Source organism: Salvelinus alpinus, chromosome 3 (genome assembly GCF_045679555.1).
Source record: "Salvelinus alpinus chromosome 3, SLU_Salpinus.1, whole genome shotgun sequence".
NCBI lineage: Eukaryota > Metazoa > Chordata > Actinopteri > Salmoniformes > Salmonidae > Salvelinus > Salvelinus alpinus.
This window is the reverse complement of record NC_092088.1, coordinates 105,370,775-105,395,771: the sequence shown is the minus strand read 5'-3', so window position 1 is coordinate 105,395,771 and position 24,997 is coordinate 105,370,775. Positions and strand designations below refer to the sequence as shown.

Sequence of the window (24,997 nt, the reverse complement as noted above, 5' to 3'; positions counted from 1 at the left end):
TAATGATATAGTTATGGGTCATATACAGTATAGTGGTGTAATGATATAGTTATGGGGTCTAAGTCATATACAGTATAGTGTTGTAATGATATAGTTATGGGGTCATATACAGTATAGTGATGTAATGATATAGTTATGGGTCATATACAGTATAGTGATGTAATAATATAGTTATGGGGTCTAAGTCATATACAGTATAGTGATGTAATGATATAGTTATGGGGTCTAAGTCATATACAGTATAGTGATGTAATGATATAGTTATGGGGTCATATACAGTATAGTGATGTAATGATATAGTTATGGGGTCATATACAGTATAGTGGTGTAATGATATAGTTATGGGGTCTAAGTCATATACAGTATAGTGTTGTAATGATATAGTTATGGGGTCTAAGTCATATACAGTATAGTGATGTAATGATATAGTTATGGGGTTTAAGTCATATACAGTATAGTGATGTAATGATATAGTTATGGGTCATATACAGTATAGTGTTGTAATGATATAGTTATGGGGTCTAAGTCATATACAGTATAGTGATGTAATGATATAGTTATGGGGTCTAAGTCATATACAGTATAGTGGTGTAATGATATAGTTATGGGGTCTAAGTCATATACAGTATAGTGTTGTAATGATATAGTTATGGGTCATATACAGTATAGTGATGTAATGATATAGTTATGGGGTCTAAGTCATATACAGTATAGTGTTGTAATGATATAGTTATGGGGTCTAAGTCATATACAGTATAGTGATGTAATGATATAGTTATGGGTCATATACAGTATAGTGGTGTAATGATATAGTTATGGGTCATATACAGTATAGTGTTGTAATGATATAGTTATGGGGTCTAAGTCATATACAGTATAGTGATGTAATGATATAGTTATGGGTCATATACAGTATAGTGTTGTAATGATATAGTTATGGGGTCTAAGTCATATACAGTATAGTGATGTAATGATATAGTTATGGGTCATATACAGTATAGTGATGTAATGATATAGTTATGGGTCATATACAGTATAGTGATGTAATGATATAGTTATGGGGTCTAAGTCATATACAGTATAGTGATGTAATGATATAGTTATGGGTCATATACAGTATAGTGGTGTAATGATATAGTTATGGGGTCTAAGTCATATACAGTATAGTAGTGTAATGATATAGTTATGGGGTCTAAGTCATATACAGTATAGTGATGTAATGATATAGTTATGGGGTCTAAGTCATATACAGTATAGTGGTGTAATGATATAGTTATGGGTCATATACAGTATAGTGATGTAATGATATAGTTATGGGTCATATACAGTATAGTGATGTAATGATATAGTTATGGGGTCTAAGTCATATACAGTATAGTGATGTAATGATATAGTTATGGGTCATATACAGTATAGTGGTGTAATGATATAGTTATGGGGTCTAAGTCATATACAGTATAGTAGTGTAATGATATAGTTATGGGGTCTAAGTCATATACAGTATAGTGATGTAATGATATAGTTATGGGGTCTAAGTCATATACAGTATAGTGGTGTAATGATATAGTTATGGGTCATATACAGTATAGTGTTGTAATGATATAGTTATGGGGTCTAAGTCATATACAGTATAGTAGTGTAATGATATAGTTATGGGGTCTAAGTCATATACAGTATAGTGATGTAATGATATAGTTATGGGGTCTAAGTCATGTCTAGTGGTGTAATGATATAGTTATGGGTCATATACAGTATAGTGATGTAATGATATAGTTATGGGGTCTAAGTCATATACAGTATAGTGATGTAATGATATAGTTATGGGGTCTAAGTCATATACAGTATAGTGGTGTAATGATATAGTTATGGGGTCTAAGTCATATACAGTATAGTGGTGTAATGATATAGTTATGGGGTCTAAGTCATATACAGTATAGTGTTGTAATGATATAGTTATGGGTCATATACAGTATAGTGATGTAATGATATAGTTATGGGTCATATACAGTATAGTGGTGTAATGATATAGTTATGGGGTCTAAGTCATATACAGTATAGTAGTGTAATGATATAGTTATGGGGTCTAAGTCATATACAGTATAGTGATGTAATGATATAGTTATGGGGTCTAAGTCATATACAGTATAGTGGTGTAATGATATAGTTATGGGTCATATACAGTATAGTGATGTAATGATATAGTTATGGGTCATATACAGTATAGTGATGTAATGATATAGTTATGGGGTCTAAGTCATATACAGTATAGTGATGTAATGATATAGTTATGGGTCATATACAGTATAGTGGTGTAATGATATAGTTATGGGGTCTAAGTCATATACAGTATAGTAGTGTAATGATATAGTTATGGGGTCTAAGTCATATACAGTATAGTGATGTAATGATATAGTTATGGGGTCTAAGTCATATACAGTATAGTGGTGTAATGATATAGTTATGGGTCATATACAGTATAGTGTTGTAATGATATAGTTATGGGGTCTAAGTCATATACAGTATAGTGATGTAATGATATAGTTATGGGGTCTAAGTCATGTCTAGTGGTGTAATGATATAGTTATGGGTCATATACAGTATAGTGATGTAATGATATAGTTATGGGGTCTAAGTCATATACAGTATAGTGATGTAATGATATAGTTATGGGGTCTAAGTCATATACAGTATAGTGGTGTAATGATATAGTTATGGGGTCTAAGTCATATACAGTATAGTGATGTAATGATATAGTTATGGGGTCTAAGTCATATACAGTATAGTGATGTAATGATATAGTTATGGGGTCTAAGTCATATACAGTATAGTAGTGTAATGATATAGTTATGGGGTCTAAGTCATATACAGTATAGTGATGTAATGATATAGTTATGGGGTCTAAGTCATATACAGTATAGTGGTGTAATGATATAGTTATGGGTCATATACAGTATAGTGTTGTAATGATATAGTTATGGGGTCTAAGTCATATACAGTATAGTAGTGTAATGATATAGTTATGGTCTAAGTCATATACAGTATAGTGATGTAATGATATAGTTATGGGGTCTAAGTCATATACAGTATAGTGGTGTAATGATATAGTTATGGGTCATATACAGTATAGTGGTGTAATGATATAGTTATGGGGTCTAAGTCATATACAGTATAGTAGTGTAATGATATAGTTATGGGGTCTAAGTCATATACAGTATAGTGATGTAATGATATAGTTATGGGTCATATACAGTATAGTGGTGTAATGATATAGTTATGGGGTCTAAGTCATATACAGTATAGTAGTGTAATGATATAGTTATGGGGTCTAAGTCATATACAGTATAGTGATGTAATGATATAGTTATGGGGTCTAAGTCATATACAGTATAGTGGTGTAATGATATAGTTATGGGTCATATACAGTATAGTGTTGTAATGATATAGTTATGGGGTCTAAGTCATATACAGTATAGTGATGTAATGATATAGTTATGGGGTCTAAGTCATGTCTAGTGGTGTAATGATATAGTTATGGGTCATATACAGTATAGTGATGTAATGATATAGTTATGGGGTCTAAGTCATATACAGTATAGTGATGTAATGATATAGTTATGGGGTCTAAGTCATATACAGTATAGTGGTGTAATGATATAGTTATGGGGTCTAAGTCATATACAGTATAGTGTTGTAATGATATAGTTATGGGTCATATACAGTATAGTGATGTAATGATATAGTTATGGGGTCTAAGTCATATACAGTATAGTGATGTAATGATATAGTTATGGGGTCTAAGTCATATACAGTATAGTGGTGTAATGATATAGTTATGGGGTCTAAGTCATATACAGTATAGTGATGTAATGATATAGTTATGGGGTCTAAGTCATATACAGTATAGTGATGTAATGATATAGTTATGGGTCATATACAGTATAGTGATGTAATGATATAGTTATGGGGTCTAAGTCATATACAGTATAGTGTTGTAATGATATAGTTATGGGGTCATATACAGTATAGTGGTGTAATGATATAGTTATGGGGTCTAAGTCATATACAGTATAGTGATGTAATGATATAGTTATGGGGTCTAAGTCATATACAGTATAGTGTTGTAATGATATAGTTATGGGGTCTAAGTCATATACAGTATAGTGATGTAATGATATAGTTATGGGGTCATATACAGTATAGTGTTGTAATGATATTGTTATGGGGTCTAAGTCATATACAGTATAGTGATGTAATGATATAGTTATGGGGTCTAAGTCATATACAGTATAGTGTTGTAATGATATAGTTATGGGTCATATACAGTATAGTGATGTAATGATATAGTTATGGGTCATATACAGTATAGTGATGTAATGATATAGTTATGGGGTCTAAGTCATATACAGTATAGTGATGTAATGATATAGTTATGGGGTCATATACAGTATAGTGTTGTAATGATATTGTTATGGGGTCTAAGTCATATACAGTATAGTGATGTAATGATATAGTTATGGGGTCTAAGTCATATACAGTATAGTGTTGTAATGATATAGTTATGGGTCATATACAGTATAGTGATGTAATGATATAGTTATGGGTCATATACAGTATAGTGATGTAATGATATAGTTATGGGGTCTAAGTCATATACAGTATAGTGATGTAATGATATAGTTATGGGGTCATATACAGTATAGTGATGTAATGATATAGTTATGGGGTCTAAGTCATATACAGTATAGTGTTGTAATGATATAGTTATGAGGGTCATTATCTCACCATGCTGGATGTCCTTCATGTCCAGATGCAGACTGGACATCAGAATCCCCACTGCCTGAGAACGCTTGTTGTTCAGCAATTTGACCACCTGCAGAGAGAGACATCAACACATGACACACTCAGAGAGAGAAGGAGGGAGAGAGCGAAGGAGGGAGAGAGCGAAGGAGGGAGAGAGCGAAGGAGGGAGAGAGCGAAGGAGGGAGAGAGCGAAGGAGGGAGAGAGCGAAGGAGGGAGAGAGCGAAGGGGGGAGAGAGCGAAGGGGGGAGAGAGCGAAGGGGGGAGAGCGCGAAGGGGGGAGAGCGCGAAGGGGGGAGAGAGCGAAGGGGGGAGAGCGAAGGGGGGAGAGCGAGCGGGAGAAGGAGGGAGAGGGAGAGGAGTGAAAGACAATGTCACGAGTTCAGAGACAGAATGAATGAGAGAGAAAGAGGAGAAACAGGAGCAAAAGAGAGAGACAGAGGGTGGCGAAAGATGAGACGCATAAATCACGAGAAAACAGAAAGAGCAAACTAGAATACTATGTGGCTCTAAACAGAGAGTACACAGTGGCAGAATACCTGACCAGTGAGCATAGCCTTGCTATTGAGAAAGGCCGCCGTAGGCAGACCTGGCTCTCAAGAGAAGACAGGCTATGTGCTCACTGCCCACGAAATGAGGTGGAAACTGAGCTGCACTTCCTGACCTCCTGCCCAATGTATGACCATATTAGAGACACATATTTCCCTCAGGTTACACAGATCCACAAAGAATTAGAAAAAAATTAAATGTTGATAAACTCCCATATCTATTGATGAAATACCACAGTGTTGCATCACAGCAGCAAGATGTGTGACCTGTTGCCACAAGAAAAGGGCAACCAGTGAAGAACAAACACCAATGTAAATACAACCCATATTTATGTTTATTTACTTTCCCTTTTGTACTTTAAATATTTGCACATAATTATAACACCGTATATATACACATATGACATTTGAAATGTCTATTTTGGAACTTTCTGTGAGTGTCATGTTTACTGTTTTTTAATACTTTTGTTTACTTTCTATTTCACTTGCTTTGACAATGTTAACATATGTTTCCCATGCCAATCTAGTCCGTAAATTGTTTTGAGAGGGGAGAGCGGGAGAAAGAGGGGGGGAGGGCGGGAGAAAGAGAGGGGGAGGGCGGGAGAAAGAGAGGGGGAGGGCGGGAGAAAGAGAGGGGGAGGGCGGGAGAAAGAGAGGGGGAGGGCGGGAGAAAGAGAGGGGGAGGGCGGGAGAAAGAGAGGGGGAGGGCGGGAAAAAGAGGGGGGGAGTGCGGGAAAAAGAGAAGGGGAGTGCGGGAGAAAGAGGGGGGAGTGCGGGAGAAAGAGGGGGGAGTGCGGGAGAAAGAGGGGGGAGTGCGGGAGAAAGAGGGGGGAGTGCGGGAGAAAGAGGGGGGAGTGCGGGAGAAAGAGGGGGGAGTGCGGGAGAAAGAGGGGGGAGTGCGGGAGAAAGAGGGGGGGTGCGGGAGAAAGAGGGGGGAGTGCGGGAGAAAGAGGGGGGAGTGCGGGAGAAAGAGGGGGGAGTGCGGGAGAAAGAGGGGGGAGTGCGGGAGAAAGAGGGGGGAGTGCGGGAGAAAGAGGGGGGAGTGCGGGAGAAAGAGGGGGGGTGCGGGAGAAAGAGGGGGGGGTGCGGGAGAAAGAGGGGGGAGTGCGGGAGAAAGAGGGGGGAGTGCGGGAGAAAGAGGGGGGAGTGCGGGAAAAAGAGGGGGGAGTGCGGGAAAAAGAGGGGGGAGTGCGGGAAAAAGAGGGGGGAGTGCGGGAGAAAGATGGGGGAGTGCGGGAAAAAGAGGGGGAGTGCGGGAAAAAGATGGGGGAGTGCGGGAGAAAGAGGGGGAGTGCGGGAAAAAGATGGGGGAGTGCGGGAGATAGAGGGGGAGTGCGGGAGAAAGAGGGGGAGTGCGGGAGAAAGAGGGGGAGTGCGGGAGAAAGAGGGGAGAGTTAATGTATTTTAAAAGCCTGACATCCCAGTTAAGAAGTTACTTCCTCAACCTCTTAATGTTTAGTGGAAGTAAATGTGGACCTTCCCACAACGTTGGTTACTACAGACTCTCATCCAAGGTCACTGTTTTCCTGTTGACCTTCCCACAACGTTGGTTACTACTGACTCTCATCCAAGGTCACAGTCTTCCTGTTGACGTTCCCACAACGTTGGTTACTACTGACTCTCATCCAAGGTCACGGTTTTCCTGTTGACCTTCCCACAACGTTGGTTACTACTGACTCTCATCCAAGGTCACAGTCTTCCTGTGGACCTTCCCACAACGTTGGTTACTACAGACTCTCATCCAAGGTCACGGTTTTCCTGTTGACCTTCACCGGTCAGAACAGTTTCATGACGGGAACAAAGAGACACCATCAGATAACATTCAGGACAGGATGAACTTCCTGTGTACTTCCTTGTCTGAGTACGTGTTCATTGCATCACATCCCTTCTGCTTCTACCTAGCATTGTATCTGTCTGCTATAAAACATACCATATTCTTTGTATGAATCAGAAACATTACATGTCCTCTGTTTTCACCTCAACAGCGCTCGAGGCCAGGTTCGGCAGGCAATTAAGGAACGGAGAAAGTAAAAGAAAAACATATGTATATGATTATAAATGACTGGCGTCCATTTCCCCATCAGCAGCTGTAGTACACTGAACGACTTCGCTCTCTGATTAAATAATTACCCCGTATGAGGTTAGAGACAGACCAGAAGGTCTATAGGAGAGAGAGAAACCCACGGTGACCTACCACAGGCCAGGTCTACTAGGAGAGAGAGAGAGGGGAACCCACAGGGACCTCACACAGGCCAGGTCTACTAGGAGAGAGAGGGGAACCCACAGTGACCTCACACAGGCCAGGTCTACTAGGAGAGAGAGAGGAACCCACAGTGACCTCACACAGGCCAGGTCTACTAGGAGAGAGAGAGGAACCCACAGTGACCTCACACAGGCCAGGTCTACTAGGAGAGAGAGAGAGAGGAACCCACAGTGACCTTACACAGGCCAGGTCTACTAGGAGAGAGAGAGGAACCCACAGTGACCTCACACAGGCCAGGTCTAATAGGAGAGAGAGAGGAACCCACAGTGACCTCACACAGGCCAGGTCTACTAGGAGAGAGAGAGAGAGGAACCCACAGTGACCTTACACAGGCCAGGTCTACTAGGAGAGAGAGAAAGGTACCCACAGGGACCTCACACAGGCCAGGTCTACTAGGAGAGAGAGAGAGAGGGGAACCCACAGTGACCACACAGAGGCCAGGTCTACTAGGAGAGAGAGAGGGGAACCCACAGGGACCTCACACAGGCCAGGTCTACTAGGAGAGAGAGAGAGAGAGGGGAACCCAAAGGGACCTCACACAGGCCAGGTCTACTAGGAGAGAGAGAGGGGAACCCACAGTGACCTCACACAGGCCAGGTCTACTAGGAGAGAGAGAGAGAGAGGGGAACCCACAGTGACCTCACACAGGCCAGGTCTACTAGGAGAGAGATAGAGGGGAACCCACAGTGACCTCAACACAGGCCAGGTCTACTAGGAGAGAGAGAGAGAGAGGGGAACCCACAGTGACCTCACACAGGCCAGGTCTACTAGGAGGGAGAGAGGAACCCACAGTGACCTCACACAGGCCAGGTCTACTAGGAGAGAGAGAGGAACCCACAGGGACCTCACACAGGCCAGGTCTACTAGGAGAGAGAGAGGAACCCACAGGGACCTCACACAGGCCAGGTCTACTAGGAGAGAGAGAGGACCCACAGTGACCACACACAGGCCAGGTCTACTAGGAGAGAGAGAGGGGGGAACCCACAGTGACCTCACACAGGCCAGGTCTACTAGGAGAGAGAGAGAGAGGAACCCACAGTGACCTCACACAGGCCAGGTCTACTAGGAGAGAGAGAGAGGGGAACCCATAGGGACCTCACACAGGCCAGGTCTACTAGGAGAGAGAGAGGAACCCACAGTGACCTCACAGGCCAGGTCTACTAGGAGAGAGAGAGGAACCCACAGGGACCTCACACAGGCCAGGTCTACTAGGAGAGAGAGAGGAACCCACAGGGACCTCACACAGGCCAGGTCTACTAGGAGAGAGAGAGGAACCCACAGGGACCTCACACAGGCCAGGTCTACTAGGAGAGAGAGAGGACCCACAGTGACCACACACAGGCCAGGTCTACTAGGAGAGAGAGAGAGGGGGGAACCCACAGTGACCTCACACAGGCCAGGTCTACTAGGAGAGAGAGAGAGAGGGGAACCCACAGTGACCTCACACAGGCCAGGTCTACTAGGAGAGAGAGAGAAAGAAAGGGGAACCCAAGGTGACCTCATCACAAGACTGCAGCAGTGTGTCTTAAAGCCAATTTATGATTGATCCGAAAGTGTGGCGCAGTATGGATGGTGTGACGCGATGCTGAGCCACTGGAGGAACACAGAAGACAAAATGAGCTCCGTAATGCATCGCTGTGCTCCTCAAGTTCTCTAACATTGCGGAGGGCTATCTATAGCTCTGCATTGACGTGATTGGTTGATGGGAGGTGAGGGTAGGAGGTCCTGTCTAAATCCCTGACAACAGCTCTGCGAAGTACGAATGCCCTGACTTCTGCAGAGGCCCTATCACAGTAAATGCTGTACGGCCAATTTTTTTTTTTTTTTTTATTTTTTTATTTCACCTTTATTTAACCAGGTAGGCTAGTTGAGAACAAGTTCTCATTTGCAACTGCGACCTGGCCAAGATAAAGCATAGCAGTGTGAACAGACAACACAGAGTTACACATGGAGTAAACAATAAACAAGTCAATAACATGGTAGAAAAAAAAGAGAATCTATATACAATGTGTGCAAAAGGCATGAGGTAGGCAATAAATCGAATAATTACAATTTAGCAGATTAACACTGGAGTGATAAATCATCAGATGATCATGTGCAAGAAGAGATACTGGTGTGCAAAAGAGCAGAAAAGTAAATAAATAAAAGCAGTATGGGGGGTGAGGTAGGTAGGTTATCTCCCGGGTGGCGCAGTGGTCTAGGGCACTGCATCGCAGTGCTAGCTGCGCCACCAGAGTCTCTGGGTTCGCGCCCAGGCTCTGTCGCAGCCGGCCGCAACCGGGAGATCCGTGGGGCGACGCACAATTGGCATAGCGTCGTCCGGGTTAGGGAGGGTTTGGCCGGTAGGGAGGGTTTGGCCGGTAGGGATATCCTTGTCTCAGTATGTAAAAAAATAATGTAATAAAATGTATGCACTCTACTGTAAGTCGCTCTGGATAAGAGCGTCTGCTAAATGACTAAAATGTAAAATGTAAATGTAGGTAAATTGGGTGGGTAGTTTACAGATGGACTATGTACAGCTGCAGCGATCGGTTAGCTGCTCGGATAGCAGATTTTTAAAGTTGTTGAGGGAGATAAGTCTCCAACTTCAGAGATTTTTGCAATTGGAGACGTGAGGTTGACCATGCAGAGCCCAGAGACTGGAGCAGTGTGTGTTTACTGTGCAGAGCCTAGAGACAGGAGCAGTGTGTGTTTACTGTGCAGAGCCCAGAGACAGGAGCAGTGTGTGTTTACTGTGCAGAGCCTAGAGACTGGAGCAGTGTGTGTTTACTGTGCAGAGACTGGAGCAGTGTGTGTTTACTGTGTAGAGCAGAGACTGGAGCAGTGTGTGTTTACTGTGCAGAGACCAGAGACAGGAGCAGTGTGTGTTTACTGTGCAGAGACTGGAGCAGTGTGTGTTTACTGTGCAGAGCCTAGAGACTGGAGCAGTGTGTGTTTACTGTGCAGACACTGGAGCAGTGTGTGTTTACTGTGCAGAGCCCAGAGACAGGAGCAGTGTGTGTTTACTGTGCAGAGCCCAGAGACTGGAGCAGTGTGTGTTTACTGTGTAGAGCCCAGAGACTGGAGCAGTGTGTGTTTACTGTGCAGAGCCCAGAGACTGGAGCAGTGTGTGTTTACTGTGCAGAGCCCAGAGACTGGAGCAGTGTGTGTTTACTGTGCAGAGCCCAGAGACAGGAGCAGTGTGTGTTTACTGTGTAGAGCCCAGAGACTAGAGCAGTGTGTGTTTACTGTGCAGAGCCCAGAGACTGGAGCAGTGTGTGTTTACTGTGCAGAGACCAGAGACTGGAGCAGTGTGTGTTTACTGTGCAGAGCCCAGAGACAGGAGCAGTGTGTGTTTACTGTGTAGAGCCCAGAGACAGGAGCAGTGTGTGTTTACTGTGCAGAGCCCAAAGACAGGAGCAGTGTGTGTTTACTGTGCAGAGCCCAGAGACTGGAGCAGTGTGTGTTTACTGTGCAGAGACCAGAGACTGGAGCAGTGTGTGTTTACTGTGTAGAGCCCAGAGACTGGAGCAGTGTGTGTTTACTGTGCAGAGCCCAGAGACAGGAGCAGTGTGTGTTTACTGTGTAGAGCCCAGAGACAGGAGCAGTGTGTGTTTACTGTGCAGAGCCCAGAGACAGGAGCAGTGTGTGTTTACTGTGCAGAGACCAGAGACTGGAGCAGTGTGTGTTTACTGTGCAGAGCCCAGAGACAGGAGCAGTGTGTGTTTACTGTGTAGAGCCCAGAGACTGGAGCAGTGTGTGTTTACTGTGTAGAGCCCAGAGACTGGAGCAGTGTGTGTTTACTGTGTAGAGCCCAGAGACTGGAGCAGTGTGTGTTTACTGTGTAGAGACAGGAGCAGTGTGTGTTTACTGTGTAGAGCCCAGAGACTGGAGCAGAGTGTGTTTACTGTGTAGAGACTGGAGCAGTGTGTGTTTACTGTGTAGAGCCCAGAGACTGGAGCAGAGTGTGTTTACTGTGTAGAGACTGGAGCAGTGTGTGTTTACTGTGTAGAGACTGGAGCAGTGTGTGTTTACTGTGCAGAGCCCAGAGACTGGAGCAGTGTGTGTTTACTGTGCAGAGCCCAGAGACTGGAGCAGTGTGTGTTTACTGTGCAGAGCCCAGAGACTGGAGCAGTGTGTGTTTCCTGTGTAGAGCCCAGAGACTGGAGCAGTGTGTGTTTACTGTGTAGAGAGAGACTGGAGCAGTGTGTGTTTACTGTGCAGAGCCCAGAGACTGGAGCAGTGTGTGTTTACTGTGCAGAGCCCAGAGACTGGAGCAGTGTGTGTTTACTGTGCAGAGCCCAGAGACTGGAGCAGTGTGTGTTTACTGTGTAGAGACTGGAGCAGTGTGTGTTTACTGTGTAGAGACTGGAGCAGTGTGTGTTTACTGTGCAGAGCCCAGAGACATGGAGCAGTGTGTGTTTACTGTGCAGAGCCCAGAGACAGGAGCAGTGTGTGTTTACTGTGCAGAGCCCAGAGACTGGAGCAGTGTGTGTTTACTGTGCAGAGCCCAGAGACTGGAGCAGTGTGTGTTTACTGTGCAGAGCCCAGAGACTGGAGCAGTGTGTGTTTACTGTGCAGAGCCCAGAGACTGGAGCAGTGTGTGTTTACTGTGCAGAGCCCAGAGACAGGAGCAGTGTGTGTTTACTGTGCAGAGCCCAGAGACAGGAGCAGTGTGTGTTTACTGTGCAGAGCCCAGAGACTGGAGCAGTGTGTGTTTACTGTGCAGAGCCCAGAGACTGGAGCAGTGTGTGTTTACTGTGCAGAGCCCAGAGACAGGAGCAGTGTGTGTTTACTGTGCAGAGCCCAGAGACTGGAGCAGTGTGTGTTTACTGTGCAGAGCCCAGAGACTGGAGCAGTGTGTGTTTACTGTGCAGAGCCCAGAGACTGGAGCAGTGTGTGTTTACTGTGCAGAGCCCAGAGACAGGAGCAGTGTGTGTTTACTGTGCAGAGCCCAGAGACAGGAGCAGTGTGTGTTTACTGTGCAGAGCCCAGAGACTGGAGCAGTGTGTGTTTACTGTGCAGAGCCCAGAGACTGGAGCAGTGTGTGTTTACTGTGCAGAGCCCAGAGACTGGAGCAGTGTGTGTTTACTGTGCAGAGCCCAGAGACAGGAGCAGTGTGTGTTTACTGTGCAGAGCCCAGAGACTGGAGCAGTGTGTGTTTACTGTGCAGAGCCCAGAGACTGGAGCAGTGTGTGTTTACTGTGCAGAGCCCAGAGACAGGAGCAGTGTGTGTTTACTGTGCAGAGCCCAGAGACTGGAGCAGTGTGTGTTTACTGTGCAGAGCCCAGAGACAGGAGCAGTGTGTGTTTACTGTGCAGAGCCCAGAGACAGGAGCAGTGTGTGTTTACTGTGTAGAGCCCAGAGACTGGAGCAGTGTGTGTTTACTGTGCAGAGCCCAGAGACTGGAGCAGTGTGTGTTTACTGTGCAGAGCCCAGAGACAGGAGCAGTGTGTGTTTACTGTGCAGAGCCCAGAGACTGGAGCAGTGTGTGTTTACTGTGCAGAGCCCAGAGACTGGAGCAGTGTGTGTTTACTGTGCAGAGCCCAGAGACTGGAGCAGTGTGTGTTTACTGTGCAGAGCCCAGAGACTGGAGCAGTGTGTGTTTACTGTGCAGAGCCCAGAGACAGGAGCAGTGTGTGTTTACTGTGTAGAGCCCAGAGACTGGAGCAGTGTGTGTTTACTGTGCAGAGCCCAGAGACTGGAGCAGTGTGTGTTTACTGTGTAGAGCCCAGAGACTGGAGCAGTGTGTGTTTACTGTGTAGAGCCCAGAGACTGGAGCAGTGTGTGTTTACTGTGTAGAGCCCAGAGACTGGAGCAGTGTGTGTTTACTGTGCAGAGCCCAGAGACTGGAGCAGTGTGTGTTTACTGTGCAGAGACAGGAGCAGTGTGTGTTTACTGTGTAGAGACAGGAGCAGTGTGTGTTTACTGTGTAGAGCCCAGAGACTGGAGCAGTGTGTGTTTACTGTGTAGAGACAGGAGCAGTGTGTGTTTACTGTGTAGAGCCCAGAGACAGGAGCAGTGTGTGTTTACTGTGTAGAGCCCAGAGACTGGAGCAGTGTGTGTTTACTGTGTAGAGACAGGAGCAGTGTGTGTTTACTGTGTAGAGCCCAGAGACTGGAGCAGTGTGTGTTTACTGTGTAGAGACAGGAGCAGTGTGTGTTTACTGTGTAGAGCCCAGAGACTGGAGCAGTGTGTGTTTACTGTGTAGAGCCCAGAGACTGGAGCAGTGTGTGTTTACTGTGCAGAGACCAGAGACTGGAGCAGTGTGTGTTTACTGTGTAGAGCCCAGAGACTGGAGCAGTGTGTGTTTACTGTGCAGAGACCAGAGACTGGAGCAGTGTGTGTTTACTGTGTAGAGCCCAGAGACTGGAGCAGTGTGTGTTTACTGTGTAGAGCCCAGAGACTGGAGCAGTGTGTGTTTACTGTGCAGAGCCCAGAGACAGGAGCAGTGTGTGTTTACTGTGTAGAGCCCAGAGACAGGAGCAGTGTGTGTTTACTGTGTAGAGCCCAGAGACAGGAGCAGTGTGTGTTTACTGTGCAGAGACTGGAGCAGTGTGTGTTTACTGTGCAGAGCCCAGAGACAGGAGCAGTGTGTGTTTACTGTGTAGAGACAGGAGCAGTGTGTGTTTACTGTGAGAGCCCAGAGACTGGAGCAGTGTGTGTTTACTGTGCAGAGACTGGAGCAGTGTGTGTTTACTGTGCAGAGCCCAGAGACTGGAGCAGTGTGTGTTTACTGTGCAGAGCCCAGAGACAGGAGCAGTGTGTGTTTACTGTGCAGAGCCCAGAGACAGGAGCAGTGTGTGTTTACTGTGTAGAGACAGGAGCAGTGTGTGTTTACTGTGTAGAGCCCAGAGACTGGAGCAGTGTGTGTTTACTGTGTAGAGCCCAGAGACTGGAGCAGTGTGTGTTTACTGTGCAGAGCCCAGAGACTGGAGCAGTGTGTGTTTACTGTGTAGAGCCCAGAGACTGGAGCAGTGTGTGTTTACTGTGTAGAGCCCAGAGACTGGAGCAGTGTGTGTTTACTGTGCAGAGCCCAGAGACAGGAGCAGTGTGTGTTTACTGTGTAGAGCCCAGAGACTGGAGCAGTGTGTGTTTACTGTGCAGAGCCCAGAGACAGGAGCAGTGTGTGTTTACTGTGTAGAGCCCAGAGACTGGAGCAGTGTGTGTTTACTGTGCAGAGCCCAGAGACTGGAGCAGTGTGTGTTTACTGTGCAGAGCCCAGAGACAGGAGCAGTGTGTGTTTACTGTGCAGAGCCCAGAGACAGGAGCAGTGTGTGTTTACTGTGTAGAGCCCAGAGACTGGAGCAGTGTGTGTTTACTGTGTAGAGCCCAGAGACTGGAGCAGTGTGTGTTTACTGTGCAGAGCCCAGAGACAGGAGCAGTGTGTGTTTACTGTGTAGAGCCCAGAGACAGGAGCAGTGTGTGTTTACTGTGCAGAGCCCAGAGACAGGAGCAGTGTGTGTTTACTGTGTAGAGCCCAGAGACTGGAGCAGTGTGTGTTTACTGTGCAGAGCCCAGAGACTGGAGCAGTGTGTGTTTACTGTGCAGAGCCCAGAGACTGGAGCAGTGTGTGTTTACTGTGCAGAGCCCAGAGACTGGAGCAGTGTGTGTTTACTGTGCAGAGCCCAGAGACAGGAGCAGTGTGTGTTTACTGTGCAGAGCCCAGAGACAGGAGCAGTGTGTGTTTACTGTGTAGAGCCCAGAGACTGGAGCAGTGTGTGTTTACTGTGCAGAGCCCAGAGACTGGAGCAGTGTGTGTTTACTGTGCAGAGCCCAGAGACTGGAGCAGTGTGTGTTTACTGTGCAGAGCCCAGAGACTGGAGCAGTGTGTGTTTACTGTGCAGAGCCCAGAGACTGGAGCAGTGTGTGTTTACTGTGCAGAGCCCAGAGACTGGAGCAGTGTGTGTTTACTGTGTAGAGCCCAGAGACTGGAGCAGTGTGTGTTTACTGTGTAGAGCCCAGAGACAGGAGCAGTGTGTGTTTACTGTGCAGAGCCCAGAGACAGGAGCAGTGTGTGTTTACTGTGTAGAGCCCAGAGACAGGAGCAGTGTGTGTTTACTGTGTAGAGCCCAGAGACAGGAGCAGTGTGTGTTTACTGTGCAGAGCCCAGAGACTGGAGCAGTGTGTGTTTACTGTGCAGAGCCCAGAGACTGGAGCAGTGTGTGTTTACTGTGTAGAGCCCAGAGACTGGAGCAGTGTGTGTTTACTGTGCAGAGCCCAGAGACAGGAGCAGTGTGTGTTTACTGTGTAGAGCCCAGAGACAGGAGCAGTGTGTGTTTACTGTGTAGAGCCCAGAAACAGGAGCAGTGTGTGTTTACTGTGCAGAGCCCAGAGACTGGAGCAGTGTGTGTTTACTGTGCAGAGCCCAGAGACTGGAGCAGTGTGTGTTTACTGTGCAGAGCCCAGAGACAGGAGCAGTGTGTGTTTACTGTGCAGAGCCCAGAGACAGGAGCAGTGTGTGTTTACTGTGCAGAGCCCAGAGACTGGAGCAGTGTGTGTTTACTGTGCAGAGCCCAGAGACTGGAGCAGTGTGTGTTTACTGTGTAGAGCCCAGAGACTGGAGCAGTGTGTGTTTACTGTGTAGAGCCCAGAGACTGGAGCAGTGTGTGTTTACTGTGCAGAGCCCAGAGACTGGAGCAGTGTGTGTTTACTGTGTAGAGCCCAGAGACAGGAGCAGTGTGTGTTTACTGTGCAGAGCCCAGAGACAGGAGCAGTGTGTGTTTACTGTGTAGAGCCCAGAGACTGGAGCAGTGTGTGTTTACTGTGTAGAGCCCAGAGACTGGAGCAGTGTGTGTTTACTGTGCAGAGCCCAGAGACTGGAGCAGTGTGTGTTTACTGTGCAGAGCCCAGAGACTGGAGCAGTGTGTGTTTACTGTGTAGAGCCCAGAGACTGGAGCAGTGTGTGTTTACTGTGCAGAGCCTAGAGACTGGAGCAGTGTGTGTTTACTGTGTAGAGCCCAGAGACAGGAGCAGTGTGTGTTTACTGTGCAGAGCCTAGAGACTGGAGCAGTGTGTGTTTACTGTGCAGAGCCCAGAGACTGGAGCAGTGTGTGTTTACTGTGCAGAGCCCAGAGACAGGAGCAGTGTGTGTTTACTGTGCAGAGCCCAGAGACAGGAGCAGTGTGTGTTTACTGTGCAGAGCCCAGAGACTGGAGCAGTGTGTGTTTACTGTGCAGAGCCCAGAGACAGGAGCAGTGTGTGTTTACTGTGCAGAGCCCAGAGACAGGAGCAGTGTGTGTTTACTGTGCAGAGCCCAGAGACTGGAGCAGTGTGTGTTTACTGTGCAGAGCCCAGAGACAGGAGCAGTGTGTGTTTACTGTGCAGAGCCCAGAGACAGGAGCAGTGTGTGTTTACTGTGCAGAGCCCAGAGACAGGAGCAGTGTGTGTTTACTGTGCAGAGCCCAGAGACAGGAGCAGTGTGTGTTTACTGTGCAGAGCCCAGAGACAGGAGCAGTGTGTGTTTACTGTGTAGAGCCCAGACACAGGAGCAGTGTGTGTTTACTGTGCAGAGCCCAGAGACAGGAGCAGTGTGTGTTTACTGTGCAGAGCCCAGAGACAGGAGCAGTGTGTGTTTACTGTGCAGACCCCCCGCAGACCAGGAACGTTTAAAACATTGTTTTTAGTTATGTGGTCTGATTCTGATCAGAAACTCAAGACAATGGTCAGTAGTCCACTGCGATTCAGCACCACGTCGGTGTGTCTGGCGCCCTGCGTCAGCGGCTGGGAAACACTCTCCATCTAAACAGAAGTCTATCACATTACGGACATAAACTTTCCCTTCAGGAAGTCAACAGATGACTCGTGAATACGTCACCTTCCCTCGCTCTATACCCCCTCTAGGTTGGTCGGTGTGTCGCCGTTTCACCAGGACCAAAACAACCAAGATGTAACCAAATAAAACCGACTCAGGAACAACGGCAGTTCTGCTCTACAAGGTTATGGAGGAAATGGAAATTAGGTTCACCTGGATGGGAGGACGTGGGAGGAAATGGGAAAGAAACGAGTCTCACCTGGATGGGAGGACGTGGGAGGAAATGGGAAAGAAACGAGTCTCACCTGGATGGGAGGACATGGGAGGAAATGGAAAAGGACGTGGGTAATGTTAGAGCTCTGGGACCGGATCTATCAAACGTCTAAGAGAGCTGATCTAGGATCAGTGCCTTATAGATCAAAATGAAGAGAGTGTGTACTTGGTCTGGGGAGAACCTGATCCTAGAACAGCACCTACTCTGATGCTTAAAATTAAAAAAAATGGCACCTGGTCTTACGTCTGTGACCATTAAAGTCTGTCAAATGTGATTGGTGGGGACACACAGTAAACAGAAGTGACTGTCTCTTTAAATTCCACAGCCAGTCAGGAGCTAGAGAGGTGCTGACTGACAACAGCCATGACATCAGACTGGGGTCAGACCAGAAACAATGGAAAGAGGAAACAAGGGGATTTATCTCAGATCATTGATGAGGTAGAACCATGTTGTTACCACAGTGTATGAAATGATACATACTTTGATAGGAGGGGGAATTACTTGGTGAATGAAACCACTGAAAACAAATGAATGAAATGATTAAATTCTCTTAAACTTTCACCATAATATGTCCCTAAAATAAATAACAACATATTTAGTCAATTCATTAAAAGTAAATATTGTCAGGGTTTTCAATAAAATAAAATTGTAGTGGCATTACAAATAAACAGTCTACGTGTACTGTTGTGTTTTCTTAGACCCAACTGGGCTGTGACATCAGCACAGGCATTTCACATATTAACACGCAAACCCCCATAATCCTCAGTCTTCTGCTCCTCGTAACGTAAATCAGGTTCCTAAAACAGATCTTCAATCTGACTAAACTGCAAAACAATGATTTGATAAATCCCAACGTAAACACTTCCTATAGCTGGCACGACGGCCAGAATTCAACTAAAGAAAACACGTTAATTAAAATAAAATGTTTGCGGGGTAACCTCTGGCAGCTAGCAGGGGGATAAAAGGATAGCATTTATTCCAATCAGTTAGTATCTAAGGAAATGTTTTAAACATGGACCGCTAACTGCAATCCTTCTCTATGGGACGACTTCAAAGTTAAAGATTCTGTATTTGAGGGCAATCGCTGAAACAACTTAAATTCCCAAACACTTTACTTGGTCAAATAGCATCCAGATTTACCCACAAGACAACTTTAGAAAGAAAGTGACAGGGCTCCTTAAAATAAGACATAAGAAAAGATTGGCTCAGGAAAATAGTGTTTTAAAGGGGCAATATTTAATAACCTAATGTTATAAATAAAACAATACAGAGCCCCCCCAGCCAGGACAGAGCCCCCCCCAGCCAGGACAGAGCCCCCACCAGCCAGGACAGAGCCCCCCCCAGCCAGGACAGAGCCCCCACCAGCCAGGACAGAGCCCCCACCAGCCAGGACAGAGCCCCCACCAGCCAGGACAGAGCCCCCCCAGCCAGGACAGAGCCCCCCCAGCCAGGACAGAGCCCCCCCCCAGCCAGGACAGAGCCCCCCCCCCCAGCCAGGACAGCGCCCCCCCCCCAGCCAGGACAGAGCCCCCCCCCCAGCCAGGACAGAGCCCCCCCAGCCAGGACAGAGCCCCCCCCCAGCCAGGACAGAGCCCCCCAGCCAGGACAGAGCCCCCCAGCCAGGACAGAGCCCCCCAGCCAGGACAGAGCCCCCCAGCCAGGACAGAGCCCCCCCCCAGCCAGGACAGAGCCCCCCCCCAGCCAGGACAGAGCCCCCCCCCAGCCAGGACAGAGCCCCCCAGCCAGGACTGAAACCTCAGACTATACAGGCCAGGACTGCTCAGATCAACGACAGACTGGTGTGTGTGTGAGGTGTGTGTGTGTGTGAACATGTGGGCTTTACTATTGTTCTTTATTGATGACAGATCCTTGTTCTGCCACTCCAGTCAAAACACAGTGTGATTTAACGGCCTGTCAAAACACAAAGCTCTACAGAGCTCTGATGAAATCCCATCTGAACATGGTTTAGATGGTTAGACTGGGCTACATGGTCTGCCTCCACAATGGCATCCTGTTCCTTACATAGGGCCCTGATCAAAAGGACCGACCCTCAGACCGGGGACCCAACCTCAGAGCCGGGACCCAACCTCAGAGCCGGGACCCAACCTCAGAGCCGAGACGCAGAGCCAGATTTCCTCTTCAGGAGGACAGTCAGTAATTCTGCACAAATGTTTAGTAGTGGAGAACTGGGCCTAAAGCGATAGGGACCTTTGATCACATCCATTTCCAGGTCAGTAGAAACCCCCCAGACAGTTCCCAGGTCAGTAGAAACCCCCCAGACAGTTCCCAGGTCAGTAGAAACCCCCCAGACAGTAGAAACCCCCCAGACAGTTCCCAGGTCAGTAGAAACCCCCCAGACAGTTCCCAGGTCAGTAGAAACCCCCCAGACAGTTCCCAGGTCAGTAGAAACCCCCCAGACAGTTCCCAGGTCAGTAGAAACCCCCCAGACAGTTCCCAGGTCAGTAGAAACCCCACACAGTTCCCAGGTCAGTAGAAACCCCACACAGTTCCCAGGTCAGTAGAAACCCCAGACAGTTCCCAGGTCAGTAGAAACCCCAGACAGTTCCCAGGTCAGTAGAAACCCCAGAACTAGAGGAGAACTCCTACATAAACATTCGTGTGATTGGACAATTAGACAGGACGACAGGACAGGGAGGACAGGGAGGACGACAGGACAGGGAGGACGACAGGACAGGTGTGCTGGGACAGGACAGGGAGGACGACAGGACAGGTGTGCTGGGACAGGACAGGGAGGACGACAGGACAGGTGTGCTGGGACAGGACAGGGAGGACGACAGGACAGGGAGGACGACAGGACAGGGAGGACGACAGGACAGGGAGGACGACAGGACAGGTGTGCTGGGACAGGACAGGGAGGACGACAGGACAGGTGTGCTGGGACAGGACAGGGAGGACGACAGGACAGGTGTGCTGGGACAGGACAGGGAGGACGACAGGACAGGTGTGCTGGGACAGGACAGGGAGGACGACAGGACAGGTGTGCTGGGACAGGACAGGGAGGACGACAGGACAGGTGTGCTGGGACAGGACAGGGAGGACGACAGGACAGGTGTGCTGGGACAGGACAGGGAGGACGACAGGACAGGGAGGACGACAGGACAGGTGTGCTGGGACAGGACAGGGAGGACGACAGGACAGGTGTGCTGGGACAGGACAGGGAGGACGACAGGACAGGTGGGAGGACGACAGGACAGGGAGGACGACAGGACAGGTGTGCTGGGACAGGACAGGGAGGACGACAGGACAGGTGTGCTGGGACAAGACGACAGGACAGGTGTGCTGGGACAGGACGACAGGACAGGTGTGCTGGGACAGGACGACAGGACAGGTGTGCTGGGACAGGACAGGGAGGACGACAGGACAGGTGTGCTGGGACAGGACAGGAGGACGACAGGACAGGTGTGCTGGGACAGGACAGGGAGGACGACAGGACAGGTGTGCTGGGACAGGACAGGGAGGACGACAGGACAGGTGTGCTGGGACAGGACAGGGAGGACGACAGGACAGGTGTGCTGGGACAGGACAGGGAGGACGACAGGACAGGTGTGCTGGGACAGGACAGGGAGGACGACAGGACAGGTGTGCTGGGACAGGACAGGTGTGCTGGGACAGGACAGGTGTGCTGGGACAGGACAGGTGTGCTGGGACAGGACAGGGAGGACGACAGGACAGGTGTGCTGGGACAGGACAGGGAGGACGACAGGACAGGTGTGCTGGGACAGGACAGGGAGGACGACAGGACAGGTGTGCTGGGACAGGACAGGGAGGACGACAGGACAGGTGTGCTGGGACAGGACAGGGAGGACGACAGGACAGGTGTGCTGGGACAGGACAGGGAGGACGACAGGACAGGTGTGCTGGGACAGGACAGGGAGGACGACAGGACAGGTGTACTGGGACAGGACAGGGAGGACGACAGGTGTGCTGGGACAGGACAGGGGAAAAATAGAACAGTGGGGAATAGGAAAGGGGGAAATAGGACAGGTGTTAATATATGATCTCACCTGTTTGTCTTTAGACTTGGTGATGGTATCTGATCTCACCTGTTTGGCGTTAGACTTGGTGATGGTATCTGATCTCACCTGTTTGGCGTTAGACTTGGTGATGGTATCTGATCTCACCTGTTTGTCTTTAGACTTGGTGATGGTATCTGATCTCACCTGTTTGGCGTTAGACTTGGTGATGGTATCTGATCTCACCTGTTTGGCGTTAGACTTGGTGATGGTATCTGATCTCACCTGTTTGGCGTTAGACTTGGTGATGGTATCTGATCTCACCTGTTTGGCGTTAGACTTGGTGATGGTATCTGATCTCACATGTTTAACGTTAGACTTGGTGATGGTATATGATCTCACCTGTTTGGCGTTAGACTTGGTGATAATATATGATCTCACCTGTTTGTCGTTAGACTTGGTGATGGTATCTGATCTCACCTGCTTGGCGTTAGACTTGGTGATGGTATCTGATCTCACCTGCTTGGCTTTAGACTTGGTGATGGTATCTTATCTCACCTGTTTGGATTTAGACTTGGTGATGGTATCTGATCTCACCTGTTTGGCTTTATACTTGGTGATGGTATCTGATCTCACCTGCTTGGCTTTAGACTTGGTGATGGTATCTGATCTCACCTGCTTGGCTTTAGACTTGGTGATGGTATCTGACAGGGGTTTCTTCTTCTCTTTCACAGCAGTCTTGGAGAACAGCTCTACGAACTCCTCAAAGTTCACATCAGGCTCCAGGATCTTGTCCCAGACCAGCGACGTGCTCACCTCTCTAGGATGAGGGAAGAGTTTAGTGAGCTTGTGACCGTTGGATCTTTACCAAAGATCCCAGAAATGTTCCAGACGCACAAAAACCTTATTTCACACAAATGACGTGCACATATTAGTTGACATCCCTGTTAGTCAGAATTTCTCCAACAAGATAATCCATCCACCTGACAGGTGGTGGCATATCAAGAAGCTGATTAAAACAGAATGATCATTACACAGGTGCACCTTGTGCTGGAGACAATGAAAGGCCACTCTAAAATGTGCAGTTTTGTCACACAACACAGTGCAACAAATGTCTCGCTTTGAAGAAGCGTGCAATTGGTATGCTGACTGCAGGAATGTCCACCAGAGTCGTAGCCAGAGAATTTGTTGTTCCATTTCTCAACCAACTTGGGAGGCCTATTCCCTCCCAGGCCCGCCTGCGCCCCCGCCTGCGCCCCCTGGCTGTGCCCCCGGCTGTGCCCCCAGCCAGTCAGGTGAAATCCATAGATTAGGGCCTAATTTAGTTATTTGAATTGACTGATTTCCTTATATGAACTGTAACTCAATAAAATCTTTGAAATTGTTACGCTTATATTTTTGTTCAGTAAACAAGTTCCAGTACTCCACCTTGAGAAATATCATCTCTTTTTATTGTCCACGTCTCATTCCGTATTGTGACATCAAATCAATCCATTCCCTTTAAACAATTGACTAAGTATCCATTCTACCGTCGACCGATGTCAGTCCTGCGGAGGGAATCGTATTGCTCTGCCTCTAGCTCGGTTTTCCTAGACTGTCACATTGTCAGTTTAACAAGCTTGGCATTTCTTGTTCCATGTTTAAAATTCAAACCCGTTTTGTTATCAAATACCTCCAAAGCTCTTCTCCAGCCAGCCAGAGAGGAAACAGTCTAACCATATGCTGCCTGCACCCGTTATTCATTCAAACATCAGCTTCACGCTTACAACACATCTTTCATTTCACTGTGTTCATGGTGTTTCTCAACATGCATTCTACCGCCACACTCTCATGCTCCGAGTTCTCTTGAGTACTTTCATGTGAGGACGAGAGTGTGGAGAACACATAAAACCTTCAATTAGAGCAGCACTCCCCCTACCGTATTACCTCACACTGAGCAGCACTCAGCTAGCCCTACTAACAGCCCTACTAACAGTAGCAGCTAGCCCTTGGTAGGCCTACTAACCCAGCTAGCCCTACTAACAGTAGCAGCTAGCCCTACTAACAGTAGCAGCTAGCCCTACTAACAGAAGCAGCTAGCCCTTGGTAGGCCTACTAACCCAGCTAGCCCTACTAACAGTAGCAGCTAGCCCTACTAACAGTAGCAGCTAGCCCTACTAACAGAAGCAGCTAGCCCTTGGTAGGCCTACTAACCCAGCTAGCCCTACTAACAGTAGCAGCTAGCCCTACTAACAGTAGCAGCTAGCCCTACTAACAGAAGCAGCTAGCCCTACTAACAGAAGCAGCTAGCCCTACTAACAGTAGCAGCTAGCCCTACTAACAGTAGCAGCTATCCCTATTAACAGTAGCAGCTATCCCTATTAACAGTAGCAGCTATCCCTATTAACAGTAGCAGCTATCCCTATTAACAGTAGCAGCTAGCCCTATTAACAGTAGCAGCTAGCCCTATTAACAGTAGCAGCTAGCCCTATTAACAGTAGCAGCTAGCCCTATTAACAGTAGCAGCTAGCCCTATTAACAGTAGCAGCTAGCCATATTAACAGTAGAAGCTAGCCCTATTAACAGTAGCAGCTAGCCAGTTAGCCCTATTAACAGTAGCAGCTAGCCAGTTAGCCCTATTAACAGTATTAGCTAGCCAGTTAGCAAGCCCATAGTAAGTCAAAAGGGCTATCTACGCACACCTATGTATTGTAGGCAGGTAAACACGCCAACATTAACACAGTATGGATTTAACATATCAAGATTAAAATATTGATTCCGAAGTTGCCGATTACTTTCTCTCGCTTTAGCTCAAATAATGTCTGCCATTAATTTGAAGAAACGTCGAGTAGTTGTTGACGTGTACTCGTCATTTTTCTGTGCATACTTTGTTGAAACTTGCATAGATGCTTCAAAAACATGTACAAAATGTAGTATGCATCGGAGAAGTGTCCTCCGTTTCACATACTTTGATTTGGACTCACATTTACATTTAAGTCATTTAGCGGACGCTCTTATCCAGAGAGACTTACAAATTGGTGCATTCACCTTATGATATCCAGTGGAACAACCACTTTACAATAGTGCATCTAACTCTTTTAAGGGGGGGGGGGGGGGGGGGGGGGTTAGAAGGATTACTTTATCCTATCCTAGGTATTCCTTAAAGAGGTGGGGTTTCAGGTGTCTCCGGAAGGTGGTGATTGACTCCGCTGACCTGGCGTCGTGAGGGAGTTTGTTCCACCATTGGGGTGCCAGAGCAGCGAACAGTTTTGACTGGGCTGAGCGGGAACTGTACTTCCTCAGAGGTAGGGAGGCGAGCAGGCCAGAGGTGGATGAACGCAGTGCCCTTGTCCTACTGAGACTATGACTCACACTCCGACCCTCCATTCTGCATGCTCAGAGTACAGTAGTACGCATTTTGAGTAACA

The 24,997-nt window shown here is 47.5% G+C and overlaps 1 protein-coding gene across 2 annotated transcripts in view; it reads right to left on the bottom strand.

The window, feature by feature from the left end:
- The window catches only part of LOC139571657 (formin-2-like), a 222,217-nt gene that overhangs the window by 153,822 nt on the left and 43,398 nt on the right, over nt 1–24,997 (bottom strand). For both annotated transcript variants that reach the window (XM_071394730.1, XM_071394731.1), the window contains 2 exons: nt 22,266–22,410; nt 4,783–4,870 (listed from right to left, as the gene is read on the bottom strand). In XM_071394730.1, coding sequence (XP_071250831.1) covers nt 4,783–4,870; nt 22,266–22,410 — 233 coding nt within the window. The remainder of the gene's footprint in view (nt 1–4,782; nt 4,871–22,265; nt 22,411–24,997) is intronic.